Source organism: Podarcis gaigeae, assembly GCF_964106915.1.
Source record: "Podarcis gaigeae genome assembly, chromosome: 4".
Lineage (NCBI taxonomy): Eukaryota > Metazoa > Chordata > Lepidosauria > Squamata > Lacertidae > Podarcis > Podarcis gaigeae.
The window spans coordinates 60,004,617-60,031,667 of record NC_139677.1 but is presented as its reverse complement, the minus strand read 5'-3'; the positions used below and the strand labels follow the sequence as shown (position 1 = coordinate 60,031,667).

At 41.8% G+C, this 27,051-nt stretch overlaps 1 protein-coding gene across 2 annotated transcripts; it reads left to right on the top strand.

Annotated features, from left to right (window-relative positions):
* The first annotated feature begins 1,305 nt into the window (after positions 1–1,305).
* Positions 1,306–27,004, top strand: CHODL (chondrolectin). 2 transcript variants are annotated; one of them, XM_083734860.1, is made up of 8 exons: positions 1,306–1,907; positions 20,856–21,168; positions 21,835–21,992; positions 22,576–22,623; positions 23,009–23,092; positions 24,209–24,311; positions 25,757–25,835; positions 26,908–27,004. In XM_083734860.1, exons 1-8 carry the CDS (start codon positions 1,811–1,813, stop codon positions 26,908–26,910), a joined length of 885 nt encoding a protein of 294 aa, XP_083590986.1. In that variant the 5' UTR covers positions 1,306–1,810; the 3' UTR covers positions 26,911–27,004. The 2 variants fall into 2 exon arrangements, with proteins under 2 accessions (XP_083590986.1, XP_083590985.1); XM_083734859.1 differs by lacking the exon at positions 25,757–25,835 and having other exon boundaries at positions 1,307–1,907.
* The last annotated feature ends 47 nt before the right edge of the window (positions 27,005–27,051 follow it).

Sequence of the window (27,051 nt, the reverse complement as noted above, 5' to 3'; positions counted from 1 at the left end):
AGGGTGGGGCTTGAAAGGAAAAATCCAGAGCCTGAAGTGGGATTCCAGTGGCTCATCTGCTGGAACTATGCATGCTTCCAACTGCCCATCTACTCATGGGTGAATGAAAGCAGGAATGCCTGGGGTGATAGGAGGGGGTTTTGGGGGGAAGGTGCCCCATGCCAACCCTCCAATGTCTCACTTTCTTGGGTCTCCCACAGCAGCAGTGGGTGTTTGAGAACTGTGCCATGGATTTTGACAGGTGGGTGCATGGGCGTAGCTAGGCTTTATGTTGGGGGAGGCAGAACCTCAGTTAGTTCTGTATTTCTATTTAATGATTTAGGGGGCAGCTTCCCTGCTGCCCCTTTGGGCTATGCTCATGGGTGGGTGGGCCAACCTATCCGTTAGTCATGTGAAGTCATAATGGCACCATGTGCTTGACAGGCAACCATGCCCATCCACCTGTTGAATTTGGCCTACAAAGCTGATCCTGATAGAGCTGCAAGGATTCTCTGGCGTGGGCGGGTAGGACATGCCTGTGCTTCTCTGGTGCCACCGCAGGCACTTCCCACCCCCTGTCACCAGATAAGTTAGGAAAAGCGACCTCGCCAGAACCCAAAAGCTGAGTGACCCCGACTTTGGAGCAGGGTGCGGGTGAAGCAGCATTTCCCCATTTTGCCTTAGGCAGCAAAACGACGGGTAGGGTCGATCCTGGTTTTGAGCCTTTAGACTGCTTAGGGTTCATTTATAGACGCCTTTCTGCTGGCCCAGCAAAAAGCCTTCGCGGATTCATGTAATCCACAAATGGCAAAACCGCAGCCTAAAGGCAAGGCGATGCCAAAGCTCAGTCTCCCCTCTGATCTTATAGAGATGGGTGCTGCTACCTTCAGTAATATGGGGAAGGCGCTCTGTATATGCCCAGAAATATTCTCCTTCTTCACCACCACCACCCAATCTTGCCTGGCTGCAGCGCGGATTGCAGAAGTGGCGCCTCGACCGTGCGCTAAAGCGACAAGGAAGCCCAAAGAGCCGGCAGAATAAAGCCAGAAAGTCACGCTGCTTTCCCAGAGAGGGGTTGTTGGGGGGTGGGGGTGGAGGCAGCCGCCCGTTACCATCTTCTGCGCGGTGGCAGAAAGACAGGGAGCCCACCCGCTCCTTTCGCGATTTGGCACCGTCGCCCTCTTTTAATCGCCTCTGCGGCTCTGGAAAGCCCTCTGCCTTGAGGAGGGGGCTGAATCCGCGGCTTTCAGGACCCCCGCCCCCCAGCCCAGCCCCCCGCCTCGCGCTCGGCCCCCTCCCAAGTTGCAGCGCTGCATTTCGCACCAGAAATCGATAGTCGCGGGGCTGGCCCTGCCCAACGCGGAGGCTCCGGGAGGCTGGCCGGAGCCGCTATATAACCAGGAGCCAGCAGCTTGCGCCTTCTTTCTCCCTGCGCTTCCAGCGTCGCCAGGCGCAGGCAGGCCAAGGCGAGGAGAAGGGAGACCTTGCAGTGCTTCCTGCTCCTGCTGCTTCTCCTCCTCCTCCTCCCTTGGACAAGACGCTTCTCCTTCTCGCCCAAAGGGGTCCTGCAAAAAGGCGCGCGCTTCCTTGGCGCACGGAGATGCGCGCAGCGGCAGCGGGCAGGGCAACAGCTGGCTCTCAGGGATCTCCTCAAGGCGGCTGCTGCTCCTATAGTTGCTTGGCGCTTTGAAGGGACCCGCTTTGGAGCATCTTCCCCGCGGAGGACCGGCCGTTGCGCAGGCGCTGAGGGTGCCTGCCTGCCTAACCTGCTGCTGCTGTCACTTCGGGGACTTTGTTCAGAAGCCCAGCGCCTCTTCCCTCGGCCGCTGCGATGCTCCCTTTTCCGTGCGGAAGGCGTCCCCAGCTGCTGCTGCTGGGCTACTGTTGGCTGTGGGCTCAGAGTTGCCTCTCGCTGCGAGTCCTGAGCGGTGAGTTGAAGGGAGGGACGAGGAACCTGGTTTCTTATTTGGGGGAGAGCAGCGAGAGAGCTGGGACCCCCTCCAGATGTTTCTGGACTCCACACTCCCATCAGTCCTGACCATTGACCATGCGACCTGGGACTGTTGGGAATTGGAGCGCAACAACCTCTGCAGGGCCCTTTGCCTGCTGTATAAAGACCCCCGAAGTGCTCGGGGTATTCGGGTGCAATCCTTCCACCTCCCCCTTTTATTGCTTTTCAACTTGATCATTGAACAGTGGTTAGAGATTCCCAAACAGAAAGGTGGCTCTTTCTGGCGGGGATCCTCTTACTTTCAAGCGGGTGGCGCTCTATTGATTCAGTGAGGCAAAGGGAACTCAGGGAACGCAGTCTTGGCATTGTGTCACTGGCACTAGGGACGAGCTGTTTCCTGGCGAGTGAAAAAAGGCTCAATTTTTGTCCCAAGTTGATGATTTGACTTTGCGGAAAGATCACATCCTCAATCCTGGAAACTCCAAAGATGAGATCCCCAATTCATATCTTTAAATATAGGGATTGAAAGCTTGATGTCGCTTATATTGTTTTCCTAAGTCAAAAGGTTTTGTTCTGACTTGTCCTCCATTTATAGAGAGTCTATTTGTCCCTCATTTTTAAAAAGTTCAGAGACTGAAAAGTAGGATAGAGGATCAAATACAGAGAAGCAGGATGGGAGCTCAAATACCAGATAAAGAGTGGTGTGAAAGAGATGCCCATCACACCTGACAACTTTCTCAGTTCCTGCTTGTCTGCAGTAACCACCAAAATCCACATTTATGTTTGTGGATAAGGATTTGTGTGGCATGGTCTGTGGTGGGAAATATATCAGTGCAAGAATACCTCTGAAGAACCATGTGTGCTACCAGATGTAGACTTCCACCCTGAGTAGTGGGTGGTAGGGGTATATGGGTGGCGTCCTAAACTTCTGAGCTCGTACTTCTACTGAACTTTGACGTGAATCAGTATTGGAAAATCCTACAGCTTCCTCCGATGATCCCAATCTCCAGAGGGTTGGACTAGACGACCATTGGGTTCCCATTCTATGATACGATTGTCTTGCCTTGAATATTTCTTTCCAAGGAAAGAACTTCACAGGGAATTTGCTGGACTGCTCAATTCTTTATATTTAGGAAGCCATCTTCATATATTGAAAAGCTCCTTAAGGAAATTTTAAAGAAAATATTGATTAATGTACAAAGTTTTTCAACTGCAGCGCAAAGTTCCTTCCTTCCTTATATATTTGCCATAAATATGTGAAATATGTCATAAATATGAGAAATATACTGTGCCTATCCATTCATTGCATACAAGTGGTGGAGGAGCTGGAACCTGCCGTGTGTGTCCTGCACATAAAGATACAGTGTACATAAGCAATAAAGAATCGTTGTATCTTTAAGGTCAACAAACTTACTGTGCAAGGAGCTTTAATAGGTTAGAGCTAACTTTCCCTGGTGCAGATTCAGTGTGTGCCTATTTTCTAGATGGACTTGTACACATTATTACCTGAGTGTGTTCTATAGGGTACATTTCAGTCCAATTCTAATGGTTTCCTGAAAGGTCAGGCAGGAAGCAAGGGACTAGAAATTGGATAAGGTGATAGTTATGCTCCAGTTTTCCATAATTAGAATAGATTCATGAAACATGAACACAAGAAGCAGGAACCTTTAGACCCCTTGTCATTGGACACACCACTTTTAAAATGAAATGAAAAGAAAAACATTCCAGGGAATCTCTTAGGAATGTTTTAAATAGTTCATGTAACCTAGAACCAGTTCTGATCCTTTTCAGCTCCTGATCACATGCAGCAGCAATCTTAAGGTGCTATGTAGGCACCAGGGGGTGTCAGTGTCAGGAGCTTGTCAAGGCTGCCACCACAGTTATGGGGACCACTGCAGATCCCCCCCATCCCCTGTCTCTGCTTATCTGGCTGTTGTTTCTTGTTCATTCAGTGGCAACAACAAGAAGGAACATTGCCCTTTTGGGCAATGGTGAAGATGGTCTCAGGGAGAGGAAGTCAGTGACAGCAGTCACAGGGAAGCAAGTCCATGCAGGAATGGGGAAGTGTTGAAGGCATCTTATCCACGGGCCCCTCAAATCTGGATTGTGATAATAGCTGAGGGGAGGGAGTTGCATGTAGCAAACAGGAGATTAATCCATGCCATCCCTTCTGAGCTTTGTGCCTGGAAGCCACTATACAAATGGAACATTAATAAAATCATAGGAGATAACACTGTCCATTCAGATGCCAGGCAGAACTGTTAAAAGTTCTGTACCATCTCCAGGTTGCAAAGTCTTTACCTGAAGACAGTGGCCATCCCTTTAAAAGTTCTAAAGTATTAGGCAACTTCTTCAAAGTACTGCACTAGTCTCTTTGTCCACCCACCTCTTTTCCACCAGAACACAAGGGGAAGAAAAGTGGAGTGGACTTTAGTGAATTAACTGTACAGGAGTGCAACAACTTTGTAGCCTTGGTGTAGAGCATTTCAGGAGTGAAGTGCAACCTATGGATGAAGACCTTGAGATACTTTTGGGTGCTGAATCCTTTGGTGTCTTCAGATAACCTGTTTATGAAGTACCCAACTTGATTTGTTTGCAGAAAGCTTGTGCTGCAGTTAGACTATGTCTTGTCTTTGTTGAGCATTTGTTTGTGGTGAAGTTATATGGCCATGAGCATTCTTTCAAAATTCATCCTGATTTGCTTGCATGATGTTTATACATCATCCCATGAATTGTTTGTTCATCCTACACTTTTCAGTGTAGATTTGTTGTGCCAGGGTAACAGAGTGCTTTGATCCACTTTAATTGCACACACCTAAATTTCTGGTATGGTTTGACTCCTTTCCACAAAATGCTGACACTCAGGAGGTGTCCATTGCCTGTAACAACCCAGGACAAATGCGAGAGTGAGAGCATTTGATGGAGAGAAATGATCATGGGATTTGGAGATAGGGGCATTCAATACATTGGTAACATGGAGCTCTACTTCGTGTTCCTATCTTATTCAAGCAAAGCTTTAGAAGTGCAAAATATTGATGTCTGGGAATTGGGATGGCATGGATGAGGGCGAGGGAAATAAGCTCAGTCTAGATATGATGGAGCTGATGTTGCTGGGTAGTATGTCTGGCTTGGGTTCAACTCATTCTGGGAGGATCGAACCCTACAAGAGGATCATATTTGCAGTTTGGTGGGTGTTGATTGACCCAGCTTTGTCACCAAAGGCCTACTTGGCTTAAGAAACACAAAACATTTCCCATTAGCTAAGGCTGGTATACCAGCTGTGGTCCCTTTTAAGCAGAGATAAGCCATAGTCATCCTTACTTTGGTGATTGCCTGAATAGGTTATGGCGATATGTTGTGTGCTGAGCTGCCTTTGAAACTTTCTGAAAATTTATGAATGATGTTGTTAGACTAACTGAGATGAGCTATAGGTAACACATATTGATACTTCTGAAACAGCTTTGTTGTCGATCAGCCCCAAATTCTAAGAGCAATTTAAAGCCTGATAAGCAGTGTTTGAAATCCCCCAGGCGCCAGGCGCATTTTGAGACTGGCATGGGTCCAACTGTGACTATGTGGATGCCAGGTTGGTGACTGACATCTCCATCTGGCTGGTCCCTCCAGCTCTCTTAAGCAGGTAAGCAGAAGAGCTTTTTTTACTGTATTTATATCCCACCTTTTTCTCCAAGGAGCACGGTACATGGTTCAGCACCCTCCTCAGTTAATCCTGAGAATGACCCTGTGAGGTAGGTTAAGAGGCTATGACTGGCCCAAGGTCACCCAGTGAGCTTCGTGACTGAGTGGGGATTTGAACCCTGATCTCCCAGGTCCTAGTCCGACACTCTAACCACTATACCACACTGACTTCCTAAAGTATTTCTGCTATGGGGCAGCAACCTAAATTAAGTACCGGTAGGTAAATAAGTATGGGAAAAGCAAATATGTCACCCAGAGAAGGATCTGAAATATTTTCCTTGAAGCTTGAATTTGCTTTATTCTGGATTGTTTCATTTGATGTTTTAATGTGTTGTAAACCACTTTCAGCTTTTTTTCTTTAAAATATAAAGCGCTATAGTAATGAAATGAATAATAATAATAAATTTCACTGGGAAAACCGTAGCTATGCTTTCCCAGTAGTGATGTATGGAAGTGAAAGCTGGACCATAAAGAAGGCTGATTGACAAAGAATTGATGCTTTTGAATTATGATGCTGGAGGAGACTCTTGAGAGTCCCATGGACTGCAAGAAGATCAAACCTATCCATTCTTAAGGCAATCAGCCCTGAGTGCTCACTGGAAGGACAGATCCTGAAGCTGAGGCTCCAATACTTTGGCCACCTCATGAGAAGAGAAGACTCCCTGGAAAAGACCCTGATGATGGGAAAGATTGAGGGCAAAAGAAGAAGGGGATGACAGAGGACGAGATGGTTGAACAGTGTTCTCGAAGCTACCAACATGAGTTTGACCAAACTGCGGGAAGCAGTGGAAGACAGGAGTGCCTGGCATGCTCTGGTCCATGGGGACACGAAGAGTTGGACACAACTAAATGACTAAACAACAAATACATTTCACTGCAAAAAAGAAAAGATGCCTAGACATGCCATTGTAGTGACCGTGACCCAGGTGTAAGGTGCCATTTGGTGATTAGCTGATATACTGGAGTTAATAATAATAATAATAATAATAATAATAATAATAATAATAATAATAATAATTTATTTATACCCTGCCCATCTGGCTGGGTTTCCCCAGCCACTCTGGGTGGCTTCCAACAGAACACTAAAATACAATAACCTATTAAACATTAAAAGCTTCCCTAAACAGGGCTGCCTTCAGATGTCTTCTAAAAGTTTGGTAGTTATTTTTCTCTTTGATATCTGGTGGGAGGGCGTTCCACAGGGCGGGTGCCACTACTGAGAAGGCCCTCTGCCTGGTTCTCTGTAACTTGGCTTCTCATAGTGAGGGAACCGCCAGAAGGCCCTCGGCACTGGACCTCAGTGTTCGGGCAGAACGATGGAGGTGGAGATGCTCCTTCAAGTTTCTCACACTGCTGATAAGCCTTGGGATCTCAGGGTCCTCTTCCTCTCACATTTCCTGTGTTAACATCAGAGTAAATCGACCTTTTCGGGATGCTGCTGCTATTAGAGGTTAGATAGGTGTCTCTCAGGGAAAAAAGCCTTTTCAGCTGTAATGCCCACTTATGGAACACTCTTCTCTGCAAAGGTTACCTGGTGCCAATTCTTATGCCTTTTCAGCAGCAGACTCTTTCTCTCTCTCTGTATATATACAGTAACATTCTCCAGATCTTTTTAAACATTAAGATAAAATTGATTTCTGCTTTTGGGGCCTCTCTCTGGGATAAACTTAGCAACACAATGTACAAAATCATAGTCTATAACAAGAATGTACACAATAGAAAGAAGTTGTGTTCTCAAAACTACACCATGCAACCAAATTCCAAACAAAGTTAAGCACCTTAAGCCTGTTAATTTTAATGGGATTAGACCTGCCTATTTAATGGACTTATTTGCTGTATGTGTGCAGGAAGACCAAATGAGGAGGTGCCAATCACAGAAGAAGACTTCCAGGTGCACAGGAAAAGGTTGATTAGGCCCAATTTGTTTTGGAATAAATCCTCCTTCGGAAGATTCTTCAATTATTGCTGTCAACCTGTCTATAAACCACTGTTGTAGCTTTTCCCACATATACACCAGTATTCCTAATGATGTAGTCTTAAGCCTGCTTATTCAGATGTAAGCATCTCTATGTTGAATGAGACTGGCTCTTTGCTGTGGAGGACTGGGGATTAACAAGCCATATTGAAAGCAGAGCTACTTGAAGTTTTGTCTGAGGGTTTATGTGCAGTCAAAGGATTTTTATTTTTATTTTGAACAGTTGACTCCCTCCTCATTGCTGCATCACAGACTAATTTTGAGATGCCTCTCAAAAAACAACAACAGTGTATTATGAAGCATGATGGGAGAGGTGACAGCTGTTGGGGTGGGTGTGTAAAGCCCCCTTGGGTTCAGGGAACTAGTTCCATGGACTTACGAATACTAGTCAGGGTTGAACTGTAGGCCACAGTAGGGATGCGGGAGAATTTTGACTCAGTTGCCATTTAAGGGCAAACCCACCTCTTCTGTATTTGCTGAAGAAGTATGTGAACCAAAATAGAGCCATCCTTTAGAATTTGCTCTTTCCCAAACTGTGGAGGGCAGTTCTCCAAAACAAGTAACATGTACACAGATGCATATACAGTGGTACCTCGGGTTAAGTACTTAATTCGTTCCGGAGGTCTGTTTTTAACCTGAAACTGTTCTTAACCTGAAGCACAACTTTAGCTAATGGGGCCTGCTGCTGCCGCCGCGCCACCAGAACACGATTTCTGTTCTTATCCTGAAGCAAAGTTCTTAACCCAAGGTACTATTTCTGGGTTAGCGGAGTCTGTAACCTGAGGCGTATGTAACCCAAGGTACCACTGTACTAGGGTGCATAAACTGCATGTACCAGTATATATTTGTGAAAGTAAAACAGAATAATACATTATATTAGGGGTAATTGGACTGCAAAAAATGTTTATAACAGGCAAAATTGCATATTAGGAGAAATTCACACTAAAACACTCAATAATTTTCAAGAGTACTTTTTTTTTTTTGCTTTTAAAGGAAAAAGTTTAAAAATGAGAACAGAGAGAAAATGAAATGAATATATTTTCCCATCCCTGGTCACAGTGAACATAATCTTTGTTGGGTTCTAAATGAATGCTCCATAAAATCACTGGAAAGGTGTCTAATTGAGTTCAACAGGTGTGACTCCAGGACTAACAAGGTAACTGCAATCAAATGCCATCTCTGCAAGTTAGGCCAAGATCACATAAAAGGCACATTGGAGCAAATTGTATTTGTAGTAGCCTCTGATTCAAGTTTTCAGTGCACTTCTGATGTGTAATAGTGCCATTATTTTCTCTTCTCACCATGAAGTAGCTCCCCAAATTCACCTTTTCTCAATAGGATTGAAAAGAGACGGGCAGCTTGGTTTTTATCAGTGAATATGTTGGACATTTCTCTCACTATTTATTCAAAAATCTCTCTGCAACTGCAAGGGCTATAAGTATTTCTCAGAAAAAGGGGGGTGGAGAACACTGGTAATAATGTCAAAATGATAGAATGGTGGAGTAGAAAAGGATTTGATCTGTGGGCTTCATAAATGAGCTCCTGGGAACTGCATGCTTCTTATCCCTCAGCAGAGCAAAATTATTCTATTCTGTTCTCTTATCTCTGCTAACTCATGATACTTCATGGTAGCTTGCAGCATTTTTACATTCTACCATGTCTTATCTCATATCCTCATAATTGACCCTGTAGCAATTTTTCTCATGGTGGTAGTGCTATAAGAAGTGATAGGGAAACACATTATGCTTTTGTGTTCATATTGAATTATTGGCAACAATAGCTGTTTGCAATGCAGTAGTTCAGAATGCCTGGAGTTGGCTGAAGACCAGTCCTTAAAAAAGAAAAGAAAAGTGAGAAGACAGGGTTAGGAAAAACTGCTGAGTGTTACATAACCCGCATTGCTGTACCTATGACATCATAAAGCACATAAAGTGATGATAATGCAGTTTGCAAAAATGCAATTACTTTAAGTATCTGTTGGGCAGGAAATACGAGAGCTAATCTTTTTACTAGCCACTTAACAACCAATGTATTAATCAAAGCCATTATGCCTTAATGACTGCTGTTTGCTGTCAGTTTATTTTTGCCCTTTTATTTGTGATATTTTCTTGATTTTGTCAAGTGCTCATTCCAATATTTATGTGACAGCACTCAAAATAAGATATCTGAAGATAAAAAATAATTCATAGGGGTGTGTGTATGTGAAGTTGCCATTTACTAAAATGGAAATATCAGCAACAGAAGTGTGGCACAATTCCAGAGATAGTTGTTGTGTTAATAATAGTCAGACAATAACTACAGTAGCCCAAAGAGTAGATGGAGATACATATGTCAATCTGTTTCACTGTCCGTATGGAATGGTAAATCCCTCTGAACACTGTGGCATGAGCATCTGATCTGTGTGGACACTTTTTGCTTTTCTATGAGCAGTTACTCTGTAGCTGATCACATGAGTTCTTGCTCTAGAAACAGGCATCTCATGGAATCATAGCTCTCAAACTACTGGGGTAACATTCAAAAATGCCTTTATGTCTGCACATGCTCAGGCAGACTCTTGCTTTTTACTTTTACTTTTTACTTCTGGAAGTCACACAGCTTCTGGAGCCAGCCCCTGGCTCACATTAGAGCTAGTTAAATGCTTTCCAATATTGATCCAAGACATTTGAATTCACATCACCACTTCACGCTGAAGAGGAGGTTGTGACTTATGCTTCTCTACGAAGAATTACAACTGGCTGAAGCATGAAAGCATTTACAACTTTGCAATAAGCAATACTTCTGATTAGGGCAGCATTATGTCAAAATTAGACTAGCTAATTTTAAGGTTGGTTTCCCATTGTCAAGCTTGTATCACCCTTATTTTCAAGATGTTGGCAGCAAAATAGATGGGACTAAGATAAAGGTAAAGGACCCCTGGACAGTTAAGGACCCCTGGACAGTCAAAGGTGACTATGGGGTTGCGGTGCTCATCTCGCTTTCAGGTCGAGGGAGCAGGCATTTGTCCACAGACAGCTTTCCGGGTCAGATGGCCAGCATGACTAAACCACTTCTGGCGCAATGGAACACTGTGATGGAAACCAGAGTGCATAGAAATGACGTTTACCCTGCCGCCACAGTGGTACCTATTTATCTGCTTGCGCTGGTGTGCTTTCGAACTGCTAGGCAGGCAGGAGCTGGGACAGAGCAACAGGAGCTCACCCTGTTGTGCAGATTCGAACCATCAACCTTCTGATCAGCAAGCCCAAGAGGCTCAGTGGTTTAGACCACAGCGCCACTTCCATCCCAGGCTATCTCACAACGTAGCTATGAGGAGCATTAGGACAGGCATTTGCCCAAGACCTTGAATCCAGACTGCTACATCTGACTTCCCTACAAACAAATAAAAATGAGTGTTCAGTAAATAGTTATGTTTAGTCACCCTGCAAACAAATTAGGATGAATGCTCAATTGGTGGCTTGGAAGTCGCCCTCTGTCTCCCCAGTTCAATACTATAATCATGAGGCCACACTGACTCACTTTGGGTGTGATTGGCCATTTTCAAATACGCTTTTGATCTATTCACTTACTTCAGAAGATAGAGCAAACTAATGGATTAATATATGTTTTTAGATTCTTAATAACATTCTTGGAAGAAGCTTAGCACGATTTATCAAATCATGTTGCAAAGCATAGTTTGCAAAACAAAACAAACCTTGTTTCAAGACTTGAGCTTTTCTGCATATTCATCAAGAGCTTTGAAAAAGCAAGGATCCTTCATGAAAGCAGTGGTCCTCCTAAGATGTTATCTCATCCTCAAGCAAGAAAAGCAACATGGAAGTGTGATGCTTCACAATGTTTTCAGTTTAGAAAAATGACCCTTGATTACTGTGACCATAGAAAATAAGTGCAGCTGCTGTAGAGGATCTGCTGCTTCTGTTACTTGAAGTGAAATGAGCATGTTCCACTAGGTAAATGTGGGTTGCACTTGTGGGATGTGATACATAAGTAGCAGTCAAGTACAACATTCCTTGTTTTCCTAGAGTAGACATGCGGGGGAATGTTTGGCCCAGCCAGCTGAAAACTTATGGTTTACTCCTGGCTGGGACATACTTCCTTTGCATGCGACTAGAGGTGGGCATGACCTTACCTGTCCAGGTAACAAAAGGACAAGGCTGCCACTCTCTCTCTCTTTGACTTCCTCCATTGTTGGAGCAGCTTTTTAGCTAGAAATGCGCTGTTGGCTTTTAGCCTACAGATGACACTGGGATTATCCTCATATGGGATAGATCCACATGCATATACTTTGTAACTAAGTCTGCCTTCAGGAATCCAACTGTGAAATGATGATGTGAGTAAACTTCTTTTATATACTTTAAACAAGATTGTGGCATTCTTATTCTTTTAAGAGAGATATAAGGAACTCACTAGGAACCTCATATTGAGAGGCTTAAACAAGCCTGCAGCCAGGTATCCGCTGTGCGTTTAAAAGGGGAATGTAAAACTCTGCTAAGTAAAGGAACTTGCTAGCGCAAGTTAGGAAGGATATTAATAAACTCTGCCTCATTGAACATTCCTATGGTACTTGCCAGGCATCTTTAGATTGCCCCTGTTACAAGCAAATCTGCAGCAGGAAGGTAAAGAGGAAAGAGGCAGGGTGTGTTAAGTAGAAAACCCCAAGGCTGAGAAGAACTTGTGTGCCACTTTTGACTAGACCAACAGAAGCCTGCACAGGAAAGCCACTGGTTAACCTTTAGCTTCATATTTAGAGAGAGTGTGTCCCATCCTAGGTTTCAAGTTATGCTTCAAGATCTCTGTGAAGCCACAGATACCACCAGTTTGAGACTGCTGGAACATTCTTAAGAGACTTCTGCTTAGACAGAATTCTGGCTGTCTGCCAGTACTGATCCTATAATTTACAGCTGCAGGGTCCATGAGATCAAATGGGGGTGGGGGAAAGCATCTATTACAGAAACAACTAAATGGGTCTCAGCCTCACATTTTATAGCATATTAAATATATGGAGTGGAACTAATGCCAAAAAATAGACATTTTCTACTTAGAATGGTAAAGCTGTCAGAATTTTAATAGTTTGGCGCACAATTGCCTTCAGGAAATACTGTAATATGTAGGGCTTTTTCCTTGATAAAGGCATACCACTTAAACCAACAAGTAAAACAGTGTTTCATTTGCTCCTTCAGCATAATACCAATTTGCTGGTTGAAAAACCATTTATCGTGTATTGATCCAGGTAATTAGACTTCTGCGTTTCTTCTGGAAATCTGTGAAAACTAAAATGCTGAGTCTGTTTTAGTCCGATGTGCAAATAAACTTTGATACAGTACTAATGTATGCTCAGGTCTGAAGAGCTCTGTTCTTTGTGGATTCTTTCAGAGCTCACTTTTTCTGTGATTGCTTTAAATTGGAAGTGTGACACTTTAGGTTATAGGTGATAGATGCATACTGCTCAGAACGGGTGCACACATCCATGTACATTATTTGATTTATCTGTATTTATATACCACCCAACTTTATCAACCCCTAACTAGGATGCACCTCTTCTTGGATGTGCTCCTGGCTGAGTTACATGACCCACAGCTTGCTTTTGCCCTGGGTTCATGTGAATTTTGCTGAGGAAAGGCACTGTGTGTATGAGACTGTGGGACCTGCACAATAACAAGGAAAGGGAAGGGATTGTTACAGCATTTGAAAAGAGGCTGAGAAGATGATGACGAGGTGAAGCCATAAGATGTTTGGTAGAAATAACGTTGAGAATATTCTGAGTCAAAATTTGTTTATGAGATAGTGGGACATCACAAGGCCAGTGCTTAAACTTTCCCCCGATTTTTATTTTTTATTTTGCGAACAAGGAGAGTGGAATAGTTCCCACCTCTTAGCAACACAGAAAGGTCTGGCCCCACCTCTGATTGATTAATATTGATTAATTATATACCACTTAATGCCAAGATAGGCTTCCAAGCCATTTACAGTAGTACCTCAGGTTAAGTACTTAATTCGTTCCAGAGGTCCGTACTTAACCTGAAACTGTTCTTAACCTGAAGCACCACTTTAGTTAATGGGGCCTCCTGCTTCTGCCGCGCAACTGGAGCACAATTTCTGTTCTCATCCTGAAGCAAAGTTCTTAACCTGAGGTAATATTTCTGGGTTAGCGGAGTCTGTAACCTGAAGCGTATGTAACCCAAGGCACCACTGTACAAAAACCATGTGTAAAATCCTTAAAACATTCAACTCTGAACATCCATAGCTTAAAACATTCAGCAAAACAATAATCTTGCAGCAGAGTAACTAGAACAGGGTACTTGGATCAAGAGATCAAGAGAATTCAATATAAGAAGTTCAGGATTAGTGAGTTGGAGTATACACTCTCTGCCTCTCTTCTCAGGGGAGTGATGGAGAGAAAAAGTTCCCCAGGCCCTTTGTAGTGGTTGATATGAAGTACTTTGGAACTCAGAAGGGGCTAGACTGATTTAACTTTTAAGTAGGTGGACTAGAAGGGAGCTTTGGATAAGAGGAAAGCTTGCTTCATTTGTTTCTTATCTTTTTAATTCTATATGGCTGTACTGTTTCTTTATTTCTACAAAGTTCTTTATTATCCTTATTGTTTTATTATTTCTTTATTATTTATTTTCTTTATTTATTATTTCTTTATGGCATTCTTCTTTGCATTTATAGTATTTCTCCTATTTTATTAAGCAGATATATAATTATTTCTCTACTACCCCTCGTGTTTTAAGTTTAGTTCACATGAGTTACCATTTTCAGTGTATGGTCTTTTATTAGTGACTCAGCTGTACCCCTGGGTATAGTTTTGAACCCAGATTCATTTGCTGGAAAAGATGGCCAGTGGGAGATCTCCTACCATAAGACTTGTGTCTCATGCGCTTAAGGGAATCTTAAATTCTGGATGCTCAGGCAAGATGTTCTTAAGTTCTGATTCTCTGGATGTAGCTAGGTAGGACATTTGTGTTCTTAGAAAAAATATATTGGCAATATATCTCCCCCAGGGGATCTTGCACTGTTTTAAATAGTCACTCCCTGACTCACCAAGTCATGTATGGTAGCTTACAAAGAATTTGATCAACTTCCTTGTTTTGCTTCCTACCTGAGACCACCAAAAGTGTGTGTTCTCAGGCACCAGGCAGGTTACTATACCTGGTTGGTCATCAGAATTCAGCTTTATGGGTCACATATTGTGCATGCTTGGCAAAAGATAACCAGCTAGAGGGATGAAAGACCAGCATAAATGTTGAAGCAGAAAGATGTTTCTTAGCGGAAAAGAAGCTATTAGTTTCCATATATTTATCTTACTAATGAATACAGAGTACAATTATGAAATTATGCTGCGGCAGTAGTTTTTGAAGAGACATAATGTAATGTGATTTATCCTAAAATGCAGATTAGAGCCCATTGATGGAACAAAAAAGAAAAAGAAAAAAAGGGTATGGTGTAGTGAAACTTCAATAGTACTTAATGCAATTCATCACAAGATTGGCTTCTGAATCGGATCAAAGTTCTGACAACATAATAGGAAAGGATGATTGCTAATCATATGATACATCATGGATGGGTCAAAATGCTACCCTAGAGATCTGTTCTTTCTATTTATCAGCTCACATCTTGCATTTTCTGTGGCATGTAAGCTCTCAAGCTGAAATTGTGTGTGACGTTTAGGTAGTCAGGACCACTTGTAGGATGAATTAAATAACTTTGGTACATTAACAGAGATATCAATGAATTTGTTATCATCATTTTCAGCAACTGTGACAAGGTAGCATTTGAAGGTATGGCTGTTAATTTAAAAAATGTCAAGTTGGTCTTTACTCCTATTATTCCCTTCAGGTTTTTTCCCTATTGGTCTCTTCATTTCCAGATCTTCCAGGGATTCTCATACATCCCTCTTCTTTAAAACTCATGGGCATTTGTCAACATCACTCTTTGCCTCTCCAGCAAAACTCTCCAGTTTCTTATCCTTCATGGTCCTCTTTAATTCCCTTTTGAAGCTGTCCAGATTGGTGGCAAAAATCACACACCCTCTGGTAGAGAATTCCTTGGTTTAACTAAGTGCTGTGTGAAGTAGTCCCTCTTATTTGTCCTCATTCTTCCACCATATATCTTCATTGGAAAAATGGGTTCTAAGTATTATATGAGAAAGAGAGAAAGACTTCTATCTGCAGTGGTACCTCAGGTTAAGAACTTAATTTGTTCTGGAGGTCTGTTCTTAACCTGAAACTGTTCTTAACCTGAGGCACCACTTTAGCTAATGGGGCCTCCCACTGCTGCCACGCTGCCACCACATGATTTCTGTTCTCATCCTGAAGCAAAGTTCTTAACCTGAGGTATTATTTCTGGGTTGGCTGAGTCTGTAACCTGAAGTGTCTGTAACCCGAGGTATCACTGTACTTTTATACACCATGCATAATTCTGTCATGTTCCCACAGTTTACTTACATTTTAAAAATAAGTTTAAAAGTCTCAGTGATTGTAGCTTTTCTCATTGAGAGGTTGCTGCAGCTGCTTGATAATTTTTACTGCTCTATTCCAGCTCTGTAGCATTTTAAAAAAATAATCAGACTTATAGGTAGTTTTTCAAATGTGGTCACACTAGATTTGTATAAAGGCATTTTGATAACGGTATTTTTAGTTACACAACAGTCAGACAATGGTTTGATGTTTTCATCAAGTTGTCCACCATAACCTCAGATCCCATTGTCATTTATGTGGTTAGGATTCTTTTTGCTCCAATGTAAATCACTTTCTACTTGGACTTACATAGTGGTACCTCAGTTTACGAACTTAATCCATTCTGGAAGTCCGTTCTTGTTGGGTTGAAATGAACGACAGACGAATGACAAGTGTCATATGGGAAGCATCTCTCGAGCATGTCTCGGGGAGTCCCTTTTATTGAATATTACAGCATTGCCACATATGTGCTTGTTGCTGATTGGTTAACACAAATACAATGCAAAGGTTGCATATAGATTAAAGGTTGGGAAAGGGAACACAGAATTGGACAGGCATGAAAACCTCCTTATTAAACTGTTACTAGTGATTGATATAGACATTCATCCATAGATGTGGTCAACCATGCATTAAGAACAGGTCAGGGTACATACAATGTTTCATGAACTCAATGTGAACTAAACATTCTAGGGTGAGGAAGGAATGCTTCAGCTTAGAATGGTTTGCCAGAGTCATGTGCAGAAGCAAAACTTCCCATCACGTTCTGAAACCAAAACTGTTCTGAAACCAAGGCATGCTTTCCCTAATGAGGCCTCCCACTGCCGCTGCCCTTCCACTGTTTGGATTCCGTTCTTAGACAGAGGTAAAGTTCGCAACCCGGGATACTACTTCTGGTTTTCTGGAGTTTGTAAACTGAATAGTTCATAAACAGGGCTGTTCTTAAACCGAGGTACCACTGTACTTCTTTTAAGAACATTGAACAATTTGGGGATCATGAACAAATATGGATATCATTTTGTTCCCCCAGAACTACTGATAATTTATGAATGTTTAAAAAGCACTGGTCCTATAAAGATCCTGGGGGACCCCACTGTTCACATCTCTCCTTGATGCAGTCTATTCTTATTCCTGTTATTTAACTACTGGTTGTTTCTGATCCATAAGAGGACCTCTCCTCTTATCCCATTCCTGTTGGCCTTATCTGGTACCAGATATACTTTCTCTTTGTGGAGTTGGAAAGTATTTTTATTCAGTTCATTCATGAAAGCCAGCAAAGAATAAATGCATGCCTACCTTCATTCAATATTGCATGCTTTTGATATGGTATTTGTTGGCTATTTCACAGACGATGTGGTAGGTATAAAGCTTTCTGGTCTAAATTATATTTTCATGGGAAAATACAAAAATAAATAAAACAAGGATGATGCTGTGATTCAGTAGGCTGAGTCCACATCTGAGTTTGCAATTTGTTTCTTGTTTTCCTTAAACTATTCGGATCACCTTGTTTCTGTGTCTTAACTTTATACTATATTGTTAAACAGGGTGTTTATTATATTAATATAGATATAATATTTATTATAGATATATTTATCATATTAAACATCATATATATATATGTGTGTGTTAGATAAATGTGAATTTGGTTACTAACAAATGTACATTTGGTTCCTTTGTCTGGATGCCATAACTCATGACCACAGCCTAGGGTTGCATACGATTTTCTGTTGCAGAATTGGGACCACACATGTGGCACTGAAAAGTTGACCAGTTCTGCCATATATGGTAGGGCTAATCATGTGTTTGGGCATGAGGGACAAGCAGTGGTGTGCACATATCTCTGAATCAGAATATGCAACCCATGAATTAGATTTCTATCACACTGTCCACTTAATCCAGTAAAGTCAGATTAAAATGATGCAACAATTTAGAACTATATGACAATCAAAATCCAAACCTGGCAATTAAAATGCAGCTAGAGGTGGCAGATAACTGAACCCAAAACAAAACAAAAAATAATGGTTAAGTGATCAAGTTATAGTGCAATTCTATGCATGTATTCTTGGACGTAAACCCCATTAAGTTCAGCAGGACTTGGGCTGCATTCAGACAGCACTTTATTGTTTCCCTGACATTTCCATACCCGATAATTTCTAATCTTTTATGTGGTATTTCACATGACATAAAAGCCACTTTTGGAAATCTGGTGGAGGTTTAGCACTTATTTCCGTACTAATTGTTGTTGTTTTTTAATCTGTTTGCAACCCCATTAACTCGCAAGCCTGATAACTTGGAAAGCTGAGTTCCATGTGATGAAAAATGGGGCAATATCCCAGCAAGAGTTCTTCCCCACTGTTCAAAATTCAGCTTGACATGGCAGTACAGTATGTCAATCTAAAAGCCACAGTTCCATAATGCAGCTGGTACTGCAGTGCAAAAGGAACATTAGAAATTGGGATAGAAACTCTAGCCTTATAATGTAAAACTAACACAGCAAACCTCACATTTGAATGCAGCCTTGCTTCCAGCCCATAACCATGTGTATTAGCCTAGCAAAGAAGTTTTAAGAAAGGCACTGAAAATGTTGTAAGGTGGGTAATGACAAGGCAAGGCAACTCCTAGGCAAGGAGTTACATAAGCTGGGAGCCATCACAGAGCAGGTCCCCTTCCACATTCTTACTGGATGTACTGCAGACAAAGGGAAGATATACAGCATAACCTTATCAGATGTGCTCAGAGATAGAGCAGCCAAAAATGGAAGAAGGAAGACCTTTAAGTATTCTGGCCTCAAGCCTGGTAGACTTCAGTAGTGCCAGCAAGCACTTTGATTGGCGTCCAAAAACCTACTGGTATCCAGCAAAGGTGTCACATGACCCAAGGCCCAGCCCACTTAGTGCTCTTGCTGCTAGCTGAGGTTTCTCAAAGCTTCTCTAAAGCAGCCTCACATAGAGCACATTGCAGTAGCAGTTCATTCTTGAAGTAACTATGGAGCAATGTAGTGTAGATAGATATTCTCTTCAGAGTCCTTAAAAGTAAAGGTAAAGGGACCCCTGACCATTAGGTCCAGTCATGACCGACTCTGGGGTTGCAGCACTCATCTCGCTTTACTGGCCGAGGGAGCTGGCGTACAGCTTCCGGGTCATGTGGCCAGCATAACTAAGCCGCTTCTGGCAAACCAGAGCAGCGCACAGAAATGCTGTTTACCTTCCTGCCGGAGCGGTACCTATTTATCTACTTGCACATTGACGTGGGGATTCGAACTGCCAACCTTCTGATTGGCAAGTCCTAGGCTCTGTGGTTTAACCCACAGCGCAACCCGTGTCCCTTCAGAGTCCTTAGCAGGGCTTTTTTTTCTATCTGGAACTCGCCAGAGTTCAGTTCCAGCACCTCTCAGGTGGGTGCCATTGCCATTATAAGAGAACAAGAGAGATGTTCATGGTGAGTTCTGGCACTTCTTTTTCTAGAAAAATAGCACTGGGCGTTTGGAAACCATAGTTTCATGCTATGTCTGCTATGAACTTGTGTGAGCATTGGGTTCATGCGCTTCGCCCTCTCATAATTTTTCACAGTCACAAGGAGAGGATTAGAAACATTCATTTCTGCTTTTGAACAAATCATAGTTTCTGGTTACTCGTGCTGGTTTTAGCCTTTAAAGCCCTAAACAGTTTGGGCCAAGGATACCTGAAAGACCACCTTCATCCATATGAGCCTCACCAGATGCTCAGTTCAACATCTGAGGTCCTGCTTTCTAGCCAATCAATAAACCAAATACTTATATGTTCATATTCTTACATTTGTAGCCTACTTTCCTTCCATTATGTAATCCAAGACAGCATTCATGTGCTTCCCAAAGACAGTCTTTCATCTATTCACTGACCAGAGCCAGAACTGCTTAGCTTCAGCAATGTGGTGGCCTCATGATTCTTCAGATCAGACCTTGGGCAGGCACCTTACACAGGGCATTCTCAATGGTGTCCCCATACCCTTGAACCCTCTCCCCATTTATTTATTTTTGTAACTTAAAAGGTTTTGCAAGAACAAACCATGCTTTAGATCCTGAAGGGTGTATTAGAAAAGTATTTAAAACATGAATACTGGGCAAACTGGTTTGTTCTAGTTAAACCATAGTTTGTGCAAATCACAGCTCTCTGAATTCATAATGGAGGACTGTAGTTTGTTTAAAAGCTGAAAGGATGCTTCCATTGAAACTCACTCCATTTAAGCTTCTGATGAGGTCCTTTCCAGTTCCATTTTAACAGGACCAGTATCAGCATTTTGATGAGTGTTCAAATTACACTTGTCTCAGGACCTATCATGTGACATTTGCTCAGGGGACAGCTTTTGCTCATCAATCTCTGTAGTTGGATAGGAGCAGAGCAGTTAGGGTAGAGAGGATCAATGGAGGAAAGATGTTATTTTCATGTCATTCCAGTTCTTTCATTTTCCACAAAAAAATGTTCATGGCTCCCACAAAAAATAATAATGAAAATGTATACATGATTCATTGATTCCCCCCCCCCTTTAGTCTGCTCTTGTGGGTTGTAACCTTCACAGATATTGTACCCATTGCGTCTCAAAAGTTATCTTATCAGATTCTTACATTTTTAAGGCACATAACATTTTTGAGTTGTTTATTAATTTTTCAATCATTAGCATGGAATTCTGGGAAAAGTTAAATAAAAGATGGTGCGAGAGTAGGGGAATGTACCCTGATGTCATTTATATGCTGTTTTACTATGAAATAAGTCTCCATTAACCTATAACTGCATGTCTCTATATTGGTGTGTGGTTGTTTTTTTAGGGCAAAAAATATGTTATGGTGATTCAACACACCCTTGCTACAAGATAGCCTATTTCCAAGACTTGTCCAGACGTCTGGGATTCCAGGAGGCTCGCCTGGCCTGTGAAATAGATGGCGGAGTACTCCTCAGCCTTGAAAGTGAAACAGAGCAAAAGTTAATAGAAAACATGCTGCAGAACCTCACAAAATCAGGCCTCGGCATTTCTGACGGGGACTTTTGGATCGGGCTATGGAGAAGTGGTGAGGGACAAACCACATCAAGTGCCTGCCCTGATCTTTACAAGTGGACAGATGGAAGCAATTCACTCTTCAGGTAAATATTTTGTGTCATTGGCTGTTGCTGCTGCTGCAAACAGAGACCAAAAGGGGATTTGGGGCTGCTAGGCAGACTTGATATTGCCCTGGGGCCCCATAATCCCTGAAGAGAAAATGGATCCTGTGAAATAAGAATAATGAATTATGTATTAGTAATTTATAAAGAAAGGTTTACTAGTGAAATACCCACCAAATGCTTGCAGCATGTATGGAAATATGACTAAGTGGGTAGATAAATGCTAATCTCTGTTTTTGTCTCACTTTTCCCATTTCTCTGCTCCATCACTGAATCTAGCATAGTATTATTTATATCCAGGGCCGTCAACATGCTGTCCTTCAGATGATGTTAAGCTGCAGCTCCCGGCTTCCTTAGCCCTTGGCTATGTAGGCTGAAGATGATGGGAATTGTAGTACAACAACATTTGAAGGCACCATGTTGGCTACCTCTGGTCTTCATAGGCATACAGTGGTTTTCCAAAGCTTCAGAATGAAGTATTTCTCAGTCCTTGCTGGGAATTGAACCTTGGATGTTTTGCCTGCAGAGAATGTGCTTTACCACTGAGCTATTCCTGGTCCCTTTTTTAGATCTAGCAAAGCAAAAGCGGACTCACAAGCAATAATAGTTTTCTAACTAATTTTTACTCTAATTTGTGTATTGTTATAGAAATTGGTATACAGATGAGCCTTCCTGTGGGAGCGAAGCTTGTGTTGTGATGTATCATCAACCGACTGCAAATCCTGGCTTGGGAGGGCCTTACCTTTACCAATGGAATGATGACAGATGCAACATGAAGCACAATTTTATCTGCAAATATGGTCCAGGTAGGAAATGCTGAAGATGAGCTTCAGATGTTATGTGTGATTTCTGGTTGACTTTTCAAACCCTTGAAGTCCTGGTGACTTTACCCTAGTGCAGGCCATGTATCTCATTAAGACAGGTGAAATTCACAGTTTAGTTGGATTAGTGTATAGAAGCAAGATAAAATGTAAACAAGGGGGGTACTATGTTATTCTGTTACTAAGAGGCAACATCACTCTGCTTCAAATTTTAACAGAAGGCCTAGACTTTAGCAGAAGTTAAACTAATCATTACACACTATTTTATTTTCTGCCTCAAGCATAGGATCTTGCATTAACTATCCATACAGTAGTATACATATCTCCTTATAAATAAATTCCATTGAGTTCAATGGGATTTATTCCAAGGGAAGTAGGTATAGAATTAAGTACTTCTTAAGATGCTACAGGACGTATTGTGTCCTTAAGTACAAAAATCTATCCCACTGAACACAATTGTCAACATATGGTTTTAAGTATCTGAAAAGCTGCTTATTTAAATTTAGGATTGCCTGAAAAATGTAAACAACCTATTCCTCCCTGCCTTGTTTATATATTATTTTAACAGATGACATCCTAGAAAAAGAATTAGGAGACAGAGCAGATCCAGATTATGGTAAGAAACGTTTGGATTGAGTTGCAATGGTAAAGCAATAGAATCTCATCCATCATTTCCAAAAGCAAAACAATCCATAGATTGGAAAAGCAGAGTAGCCATGGAACAGCTGAACAATGAATCCTGTAGAGAATAATAGTTACCATGTATGTTTTTATAAGTGAATGGATACATTTTGGAATATTTCAGTTTGTAACTCTTATTCCAGATGTTATCCCTATGTTACAGTAAAGTCCTTAGACGAGTTTATCACCTACACGTATTCATGTTCAAAACTGATTAATCCTGTTGCCTTTGGAGCTTTTGCAAAGTGCAGTAATATGTGCAGATGTCCCAGCACAGGAATTCGATTTTGTTTTCTTAAAATATGTAATTACTTTCACAGAAGCCCAGCCAACGGTGCCAGCAGGGAAGCCTCACGATTCAAGCAAGCCAGAAGATCATTTTCCGGTGGTTGTTACTGAAACTGGTAATTGATGCATATGATTCTGATATCTGAGTAATATTTAAATATAAAGCATAGACTGCAGACATGCAAACCCCACTTATTCATCATATGAATAAACTGGCTGTACTCCCAGAAACTAAAATGAACCTGAGCTCTGGGATTTTAAAAAGAAGAAGAATTCAAGATGTCGTTGCTGCAGGGCAAATAGCTCTACTTGGGTTTTTAAGGGGAAATGCTTTTTGTCAAGGATAGACATCACATCACAAACAGCCAGAGTCAATATGCCAAGTATTTTCTCCCACAGTTTCCTCTCATTCTTACTCCAGAGCCACACACAGTGAATGAATTGCAGGGGGTTCTGCATGTTCAAGTCTTAATCTAGTCCATTAAGCTTAATGGACCACAGAATAACTAATTAAAAAATGATCTAACAAAACATTTGGTTAATGAACAAGTTTTGGAAAGTCAGCTTTTTACTAAAGTTCTGCACCTTCCCAATCAGGTTCTTGTTTTGTTTGTTTGGCTTTTATAAATGGTGGCTGGTGAGGTTGTTTGCTGAGTACAGCCTACAGCTGTGATGCTGAAATAGGGGGCATGCATTTTCCCCTACATTGTTAGGTAGTGCTGGAGGGGGGGGTACTATTGAAGCAACCTGTCCCCGTGCTGGGTTGACCATCCAGTTACCAATCATACATGGGACTGGGTTCAGCACTCCCTGCCACTGCTCAACACAGAAAGGAAATGGTGAGAACCAAAAGCCCTGGCCAGGACTGAAGATAAACCCTGGGACACTCTCAAAACTTTTACAGTTGTGCTTTATGTGGAAAAGTCTTTAGAGGCGGGCAAGTTGTCTTTCATGTCTTTGCCATGACCAGTTTTTTCAATGAGGCCTTGAAAGAGTCTCAGGGTAGTGTTCTGCAGTCTACAGTTTGAAAATTGGAAGAGTAGAGTCCTTAAGATTGGATACCTCTTGGGTTGTAAGATTTCATGGACTAGATCACGCTCGTTCATATGTGTGAGCCATTGGCTTAAGAGATCTCTGATTGTTGTGATTGACTGGTGCAGTACAAGAGAATTTGTGCAAGCAGAGCCTATGATTTCAAGCAAAATACAATAATGAAACCCTTTTTCTTGTAGGTTTAATTCCCAATTTAATTTATGTTGTTATACCTACTATACCACTGCTGTTGTTGATATTAGTGGCTTTCGGGACTTGCTGTTTCCAGATGCTGCATAAAAGGTAACTATTATGACTGGACAGAAAGAGTGTCTTGGAACTTAAGTTCATGTATTATAAAATTAATCCTTCCAACTGACTCATATTCAAGGCCATTCCACACACAAAGCAAGGCCATTCTCATTTGCACTTGAAAATGAATATTATCCCAGTGTTATGCCTTGACTAAAATGGCAGGAAGTCCACATTTAATAATGTAGCCACATCACCATGTTCAATGTTCAACATTAATAGCAGGCATATTGAGTTTGCAAAACCTTTTGTTCTAAGTAAGTTAATGCTGCTCTCATGCTAGTGTAAAGAACTCGTTGCTTTTGTAGATTAGTCATGGGGAACCTTGGCCTTCCAAATGTTATTGGACTACATTTTGCATTTTTGTTGCTCTTTGGCCATGCTGCCGGGGGCTGATAAGAGTCTAACAACATCTGGATGGCTGCTGCTTCCACACACCTGTTGTATAGTATAAAATCTAGAAAACTCACATTTAAACCCAATGCCTAAGCAAACAGCCCTTAGATAGAAGAAAAGGTCCTTGTTGTGTACTTGATTACAATGCAAAACTGAACTTACTACTTTTTCTACCCTGCTCTGATACCTGCCTAGCTTTTCCTTTCAAAAGTCTGTTTAAGAAGAAATCAAGGTCAATCATACTCAGTGAGTTTCCCAGCTTTGAATATTTGGTTAGTTTCTGTTATCAAAAGAATCACAAGAACAGGCTGTTTTTTAGGGCTGAATCAGCTGAAACACTTTCTTTGACACAGGCTGTGTACGCACCAAACATTTAAAGTACATGACACCACCTGAAGAATCCTGGGAAACTGTAGTTTAACCCACCACAGAGCTACAATTCCAGTACCCTCAGCAAACCAAAGTCCCCAGGGTTCTATGGGGGAAAGTAATGTGCTTTAAATATATGATGTGCACACAACCACAGTACGTAGTCTTGGAATATTGTGGGCACTGTTCTCTCTGCACTGCAAGCGAGGGCGTAGCCACTGCTGCTTCTGCTACCTATTCAGAAGAAAGAGCAATGGCAGGAACAGAAGGATTTGATCCCATGCTGAGCTTTGTCCTCATCCCCATAAAGTTTAGTTAGTCTTACATCATCCCCATTTCCTTAACCAATCGGCTGCAGTCAATTATGTGGAGCTGAAGTGGGCTGGGAAAACAACACAGGCATATCTGACTGAAAGTTGCAAGGAGAGGTAGGAGTTGACGCACAATGCCATTTCAGCAGCAAACTTATGTCAAGAACACACCAAGTTCTGCTCCAACAGGATGCTCTATTGCTCTTGCTCTCAAAGGAAGAAAAAGTTATGATGGTCCCACTGGTAGTGCTAAAACCAAAGTAAGGCACGAGAAGCATCCACACCGAGCATTTCTCCTGTGCTTTATGGCAAACCAGCAACTCATTCATGCTTAGTGGCTTTCCCTTTCCTTTCTTCTAGGGAAGCAAGGAGAAACTGCTTCAATGACTCATCTCCATTATCATCTGAATGCCTTGCAGAAAGTTTAGATTCTAACTTGGTATATTTCTCAGTTTCTATGATTGTATTTTTAAGGTAGAGCTAGGGTTCCTGGCAACTCCTGTGATCTACAGAACGCTCTTCCAAGAAACTTTGCACAGGGACAGAATCTCCTCACCAGGGCTCGGTTGGCTTCATTTAGTTTGGTGGCCTTGAAATTATGTTGATCTATATCTATGGATATAGTTCAATCTATGCACTTGGTTCAGAACATATTTTTGCTACCTTTGTTCAGATGACACCCCACTCAAAGTGTCCTTTAAAAGCAGCAATACTGGATTGGGAGTAACTTTTCCTTGCTTCATTCCATGGCACTGTGGCAAATTCTAAAGGTTTGGCACAATGTGGTTGGGATCAATTGTGCTTTTATTATCAGATTGTTCCAACCCATGCATCTCAGATGACTAATAGTTGTATGGGAAGGACTCAAATGTATTGCTAGGCTTTTAGCTGCAGTGCCTTTGAATGGAGCCATAAAAAAGAAGCTTCCGCATTATGGATGTAGTGCCTTTAGGTTAGCTGAGAAATAAATGCATACTGCAAAACTGGTTTCAAAGTATAACACTGCTAATGGTGGATTGAAGAAGGAAAGCCACTGGGCTGATTCAACAGCTATGGCTATTAACTACCATTAGGAATTTTTGACTCAATACAAAGAAGCTATAGATAGGTAATGAATAAATATACTGTAAGATAAATATGTAAAGTACCACATGAAGCTTACTGGGTCTAAGCTTTAGACTTTAAGGTTTGCCTGAGGGTGGGCATAGATTTTGAGGATCATATAGGTGATAGATCTGTGAGAAAGCACAGCATTGATAGGCTCATCTTGTATACTTCCTTACCAAAAAAAAAATCCTGTCAAGTGTGAGGTCACTTTCCAGCTGCTAAGTGCATAATCTTTTTACAGGAGGCCAACCAAGCAACATTAGTAGCAGAGACCATTTGGAAAGCCTTTATTTTTGTTTATTGTGCACCGTCACCCATCTTTCATTGCATACTTACATGAACATATGAAAGGAATAGATGCATAATAAATGCATGTATATACAATTCTGTTTCTAATTTTCCAGTAAAGGAAGAACAAAAACCAGTCCGGACCAGTCTACGCTATGGATTTCTAAGAATGCACGGAAAGACAGCAGCATGGAGGTATAGAAATATGACTGAAAAGAAAGCAGGATTAACACTTTTCCATTCAGGATCTATTATAATGT

Bases quoted from the DNA above. Each gene is read 5' to 3' on its own strand.
- CHODL (XM_083734859.1), top strand. From the start codon at position 1,811: ATGCTCCCTTTTCCGTGCGGAAGGCGTCCCCAGCTGCTGCTGCTGGGC. The intron at 1,908-20,855 runs GTGAGTTGAAGG...TTGTTTTTTTAG, and splicing joins CTCGCTGCGAGTCCTGAGCG to GGCAAAAAATATGTTATGGT. The intron at 21,169-21,834 runs GTAAATATTTTG...GTATTGTTATAG, and splicing joins GGAAGCAATTCACTCTTCAG to AAATTGGTATACAGATGAGC.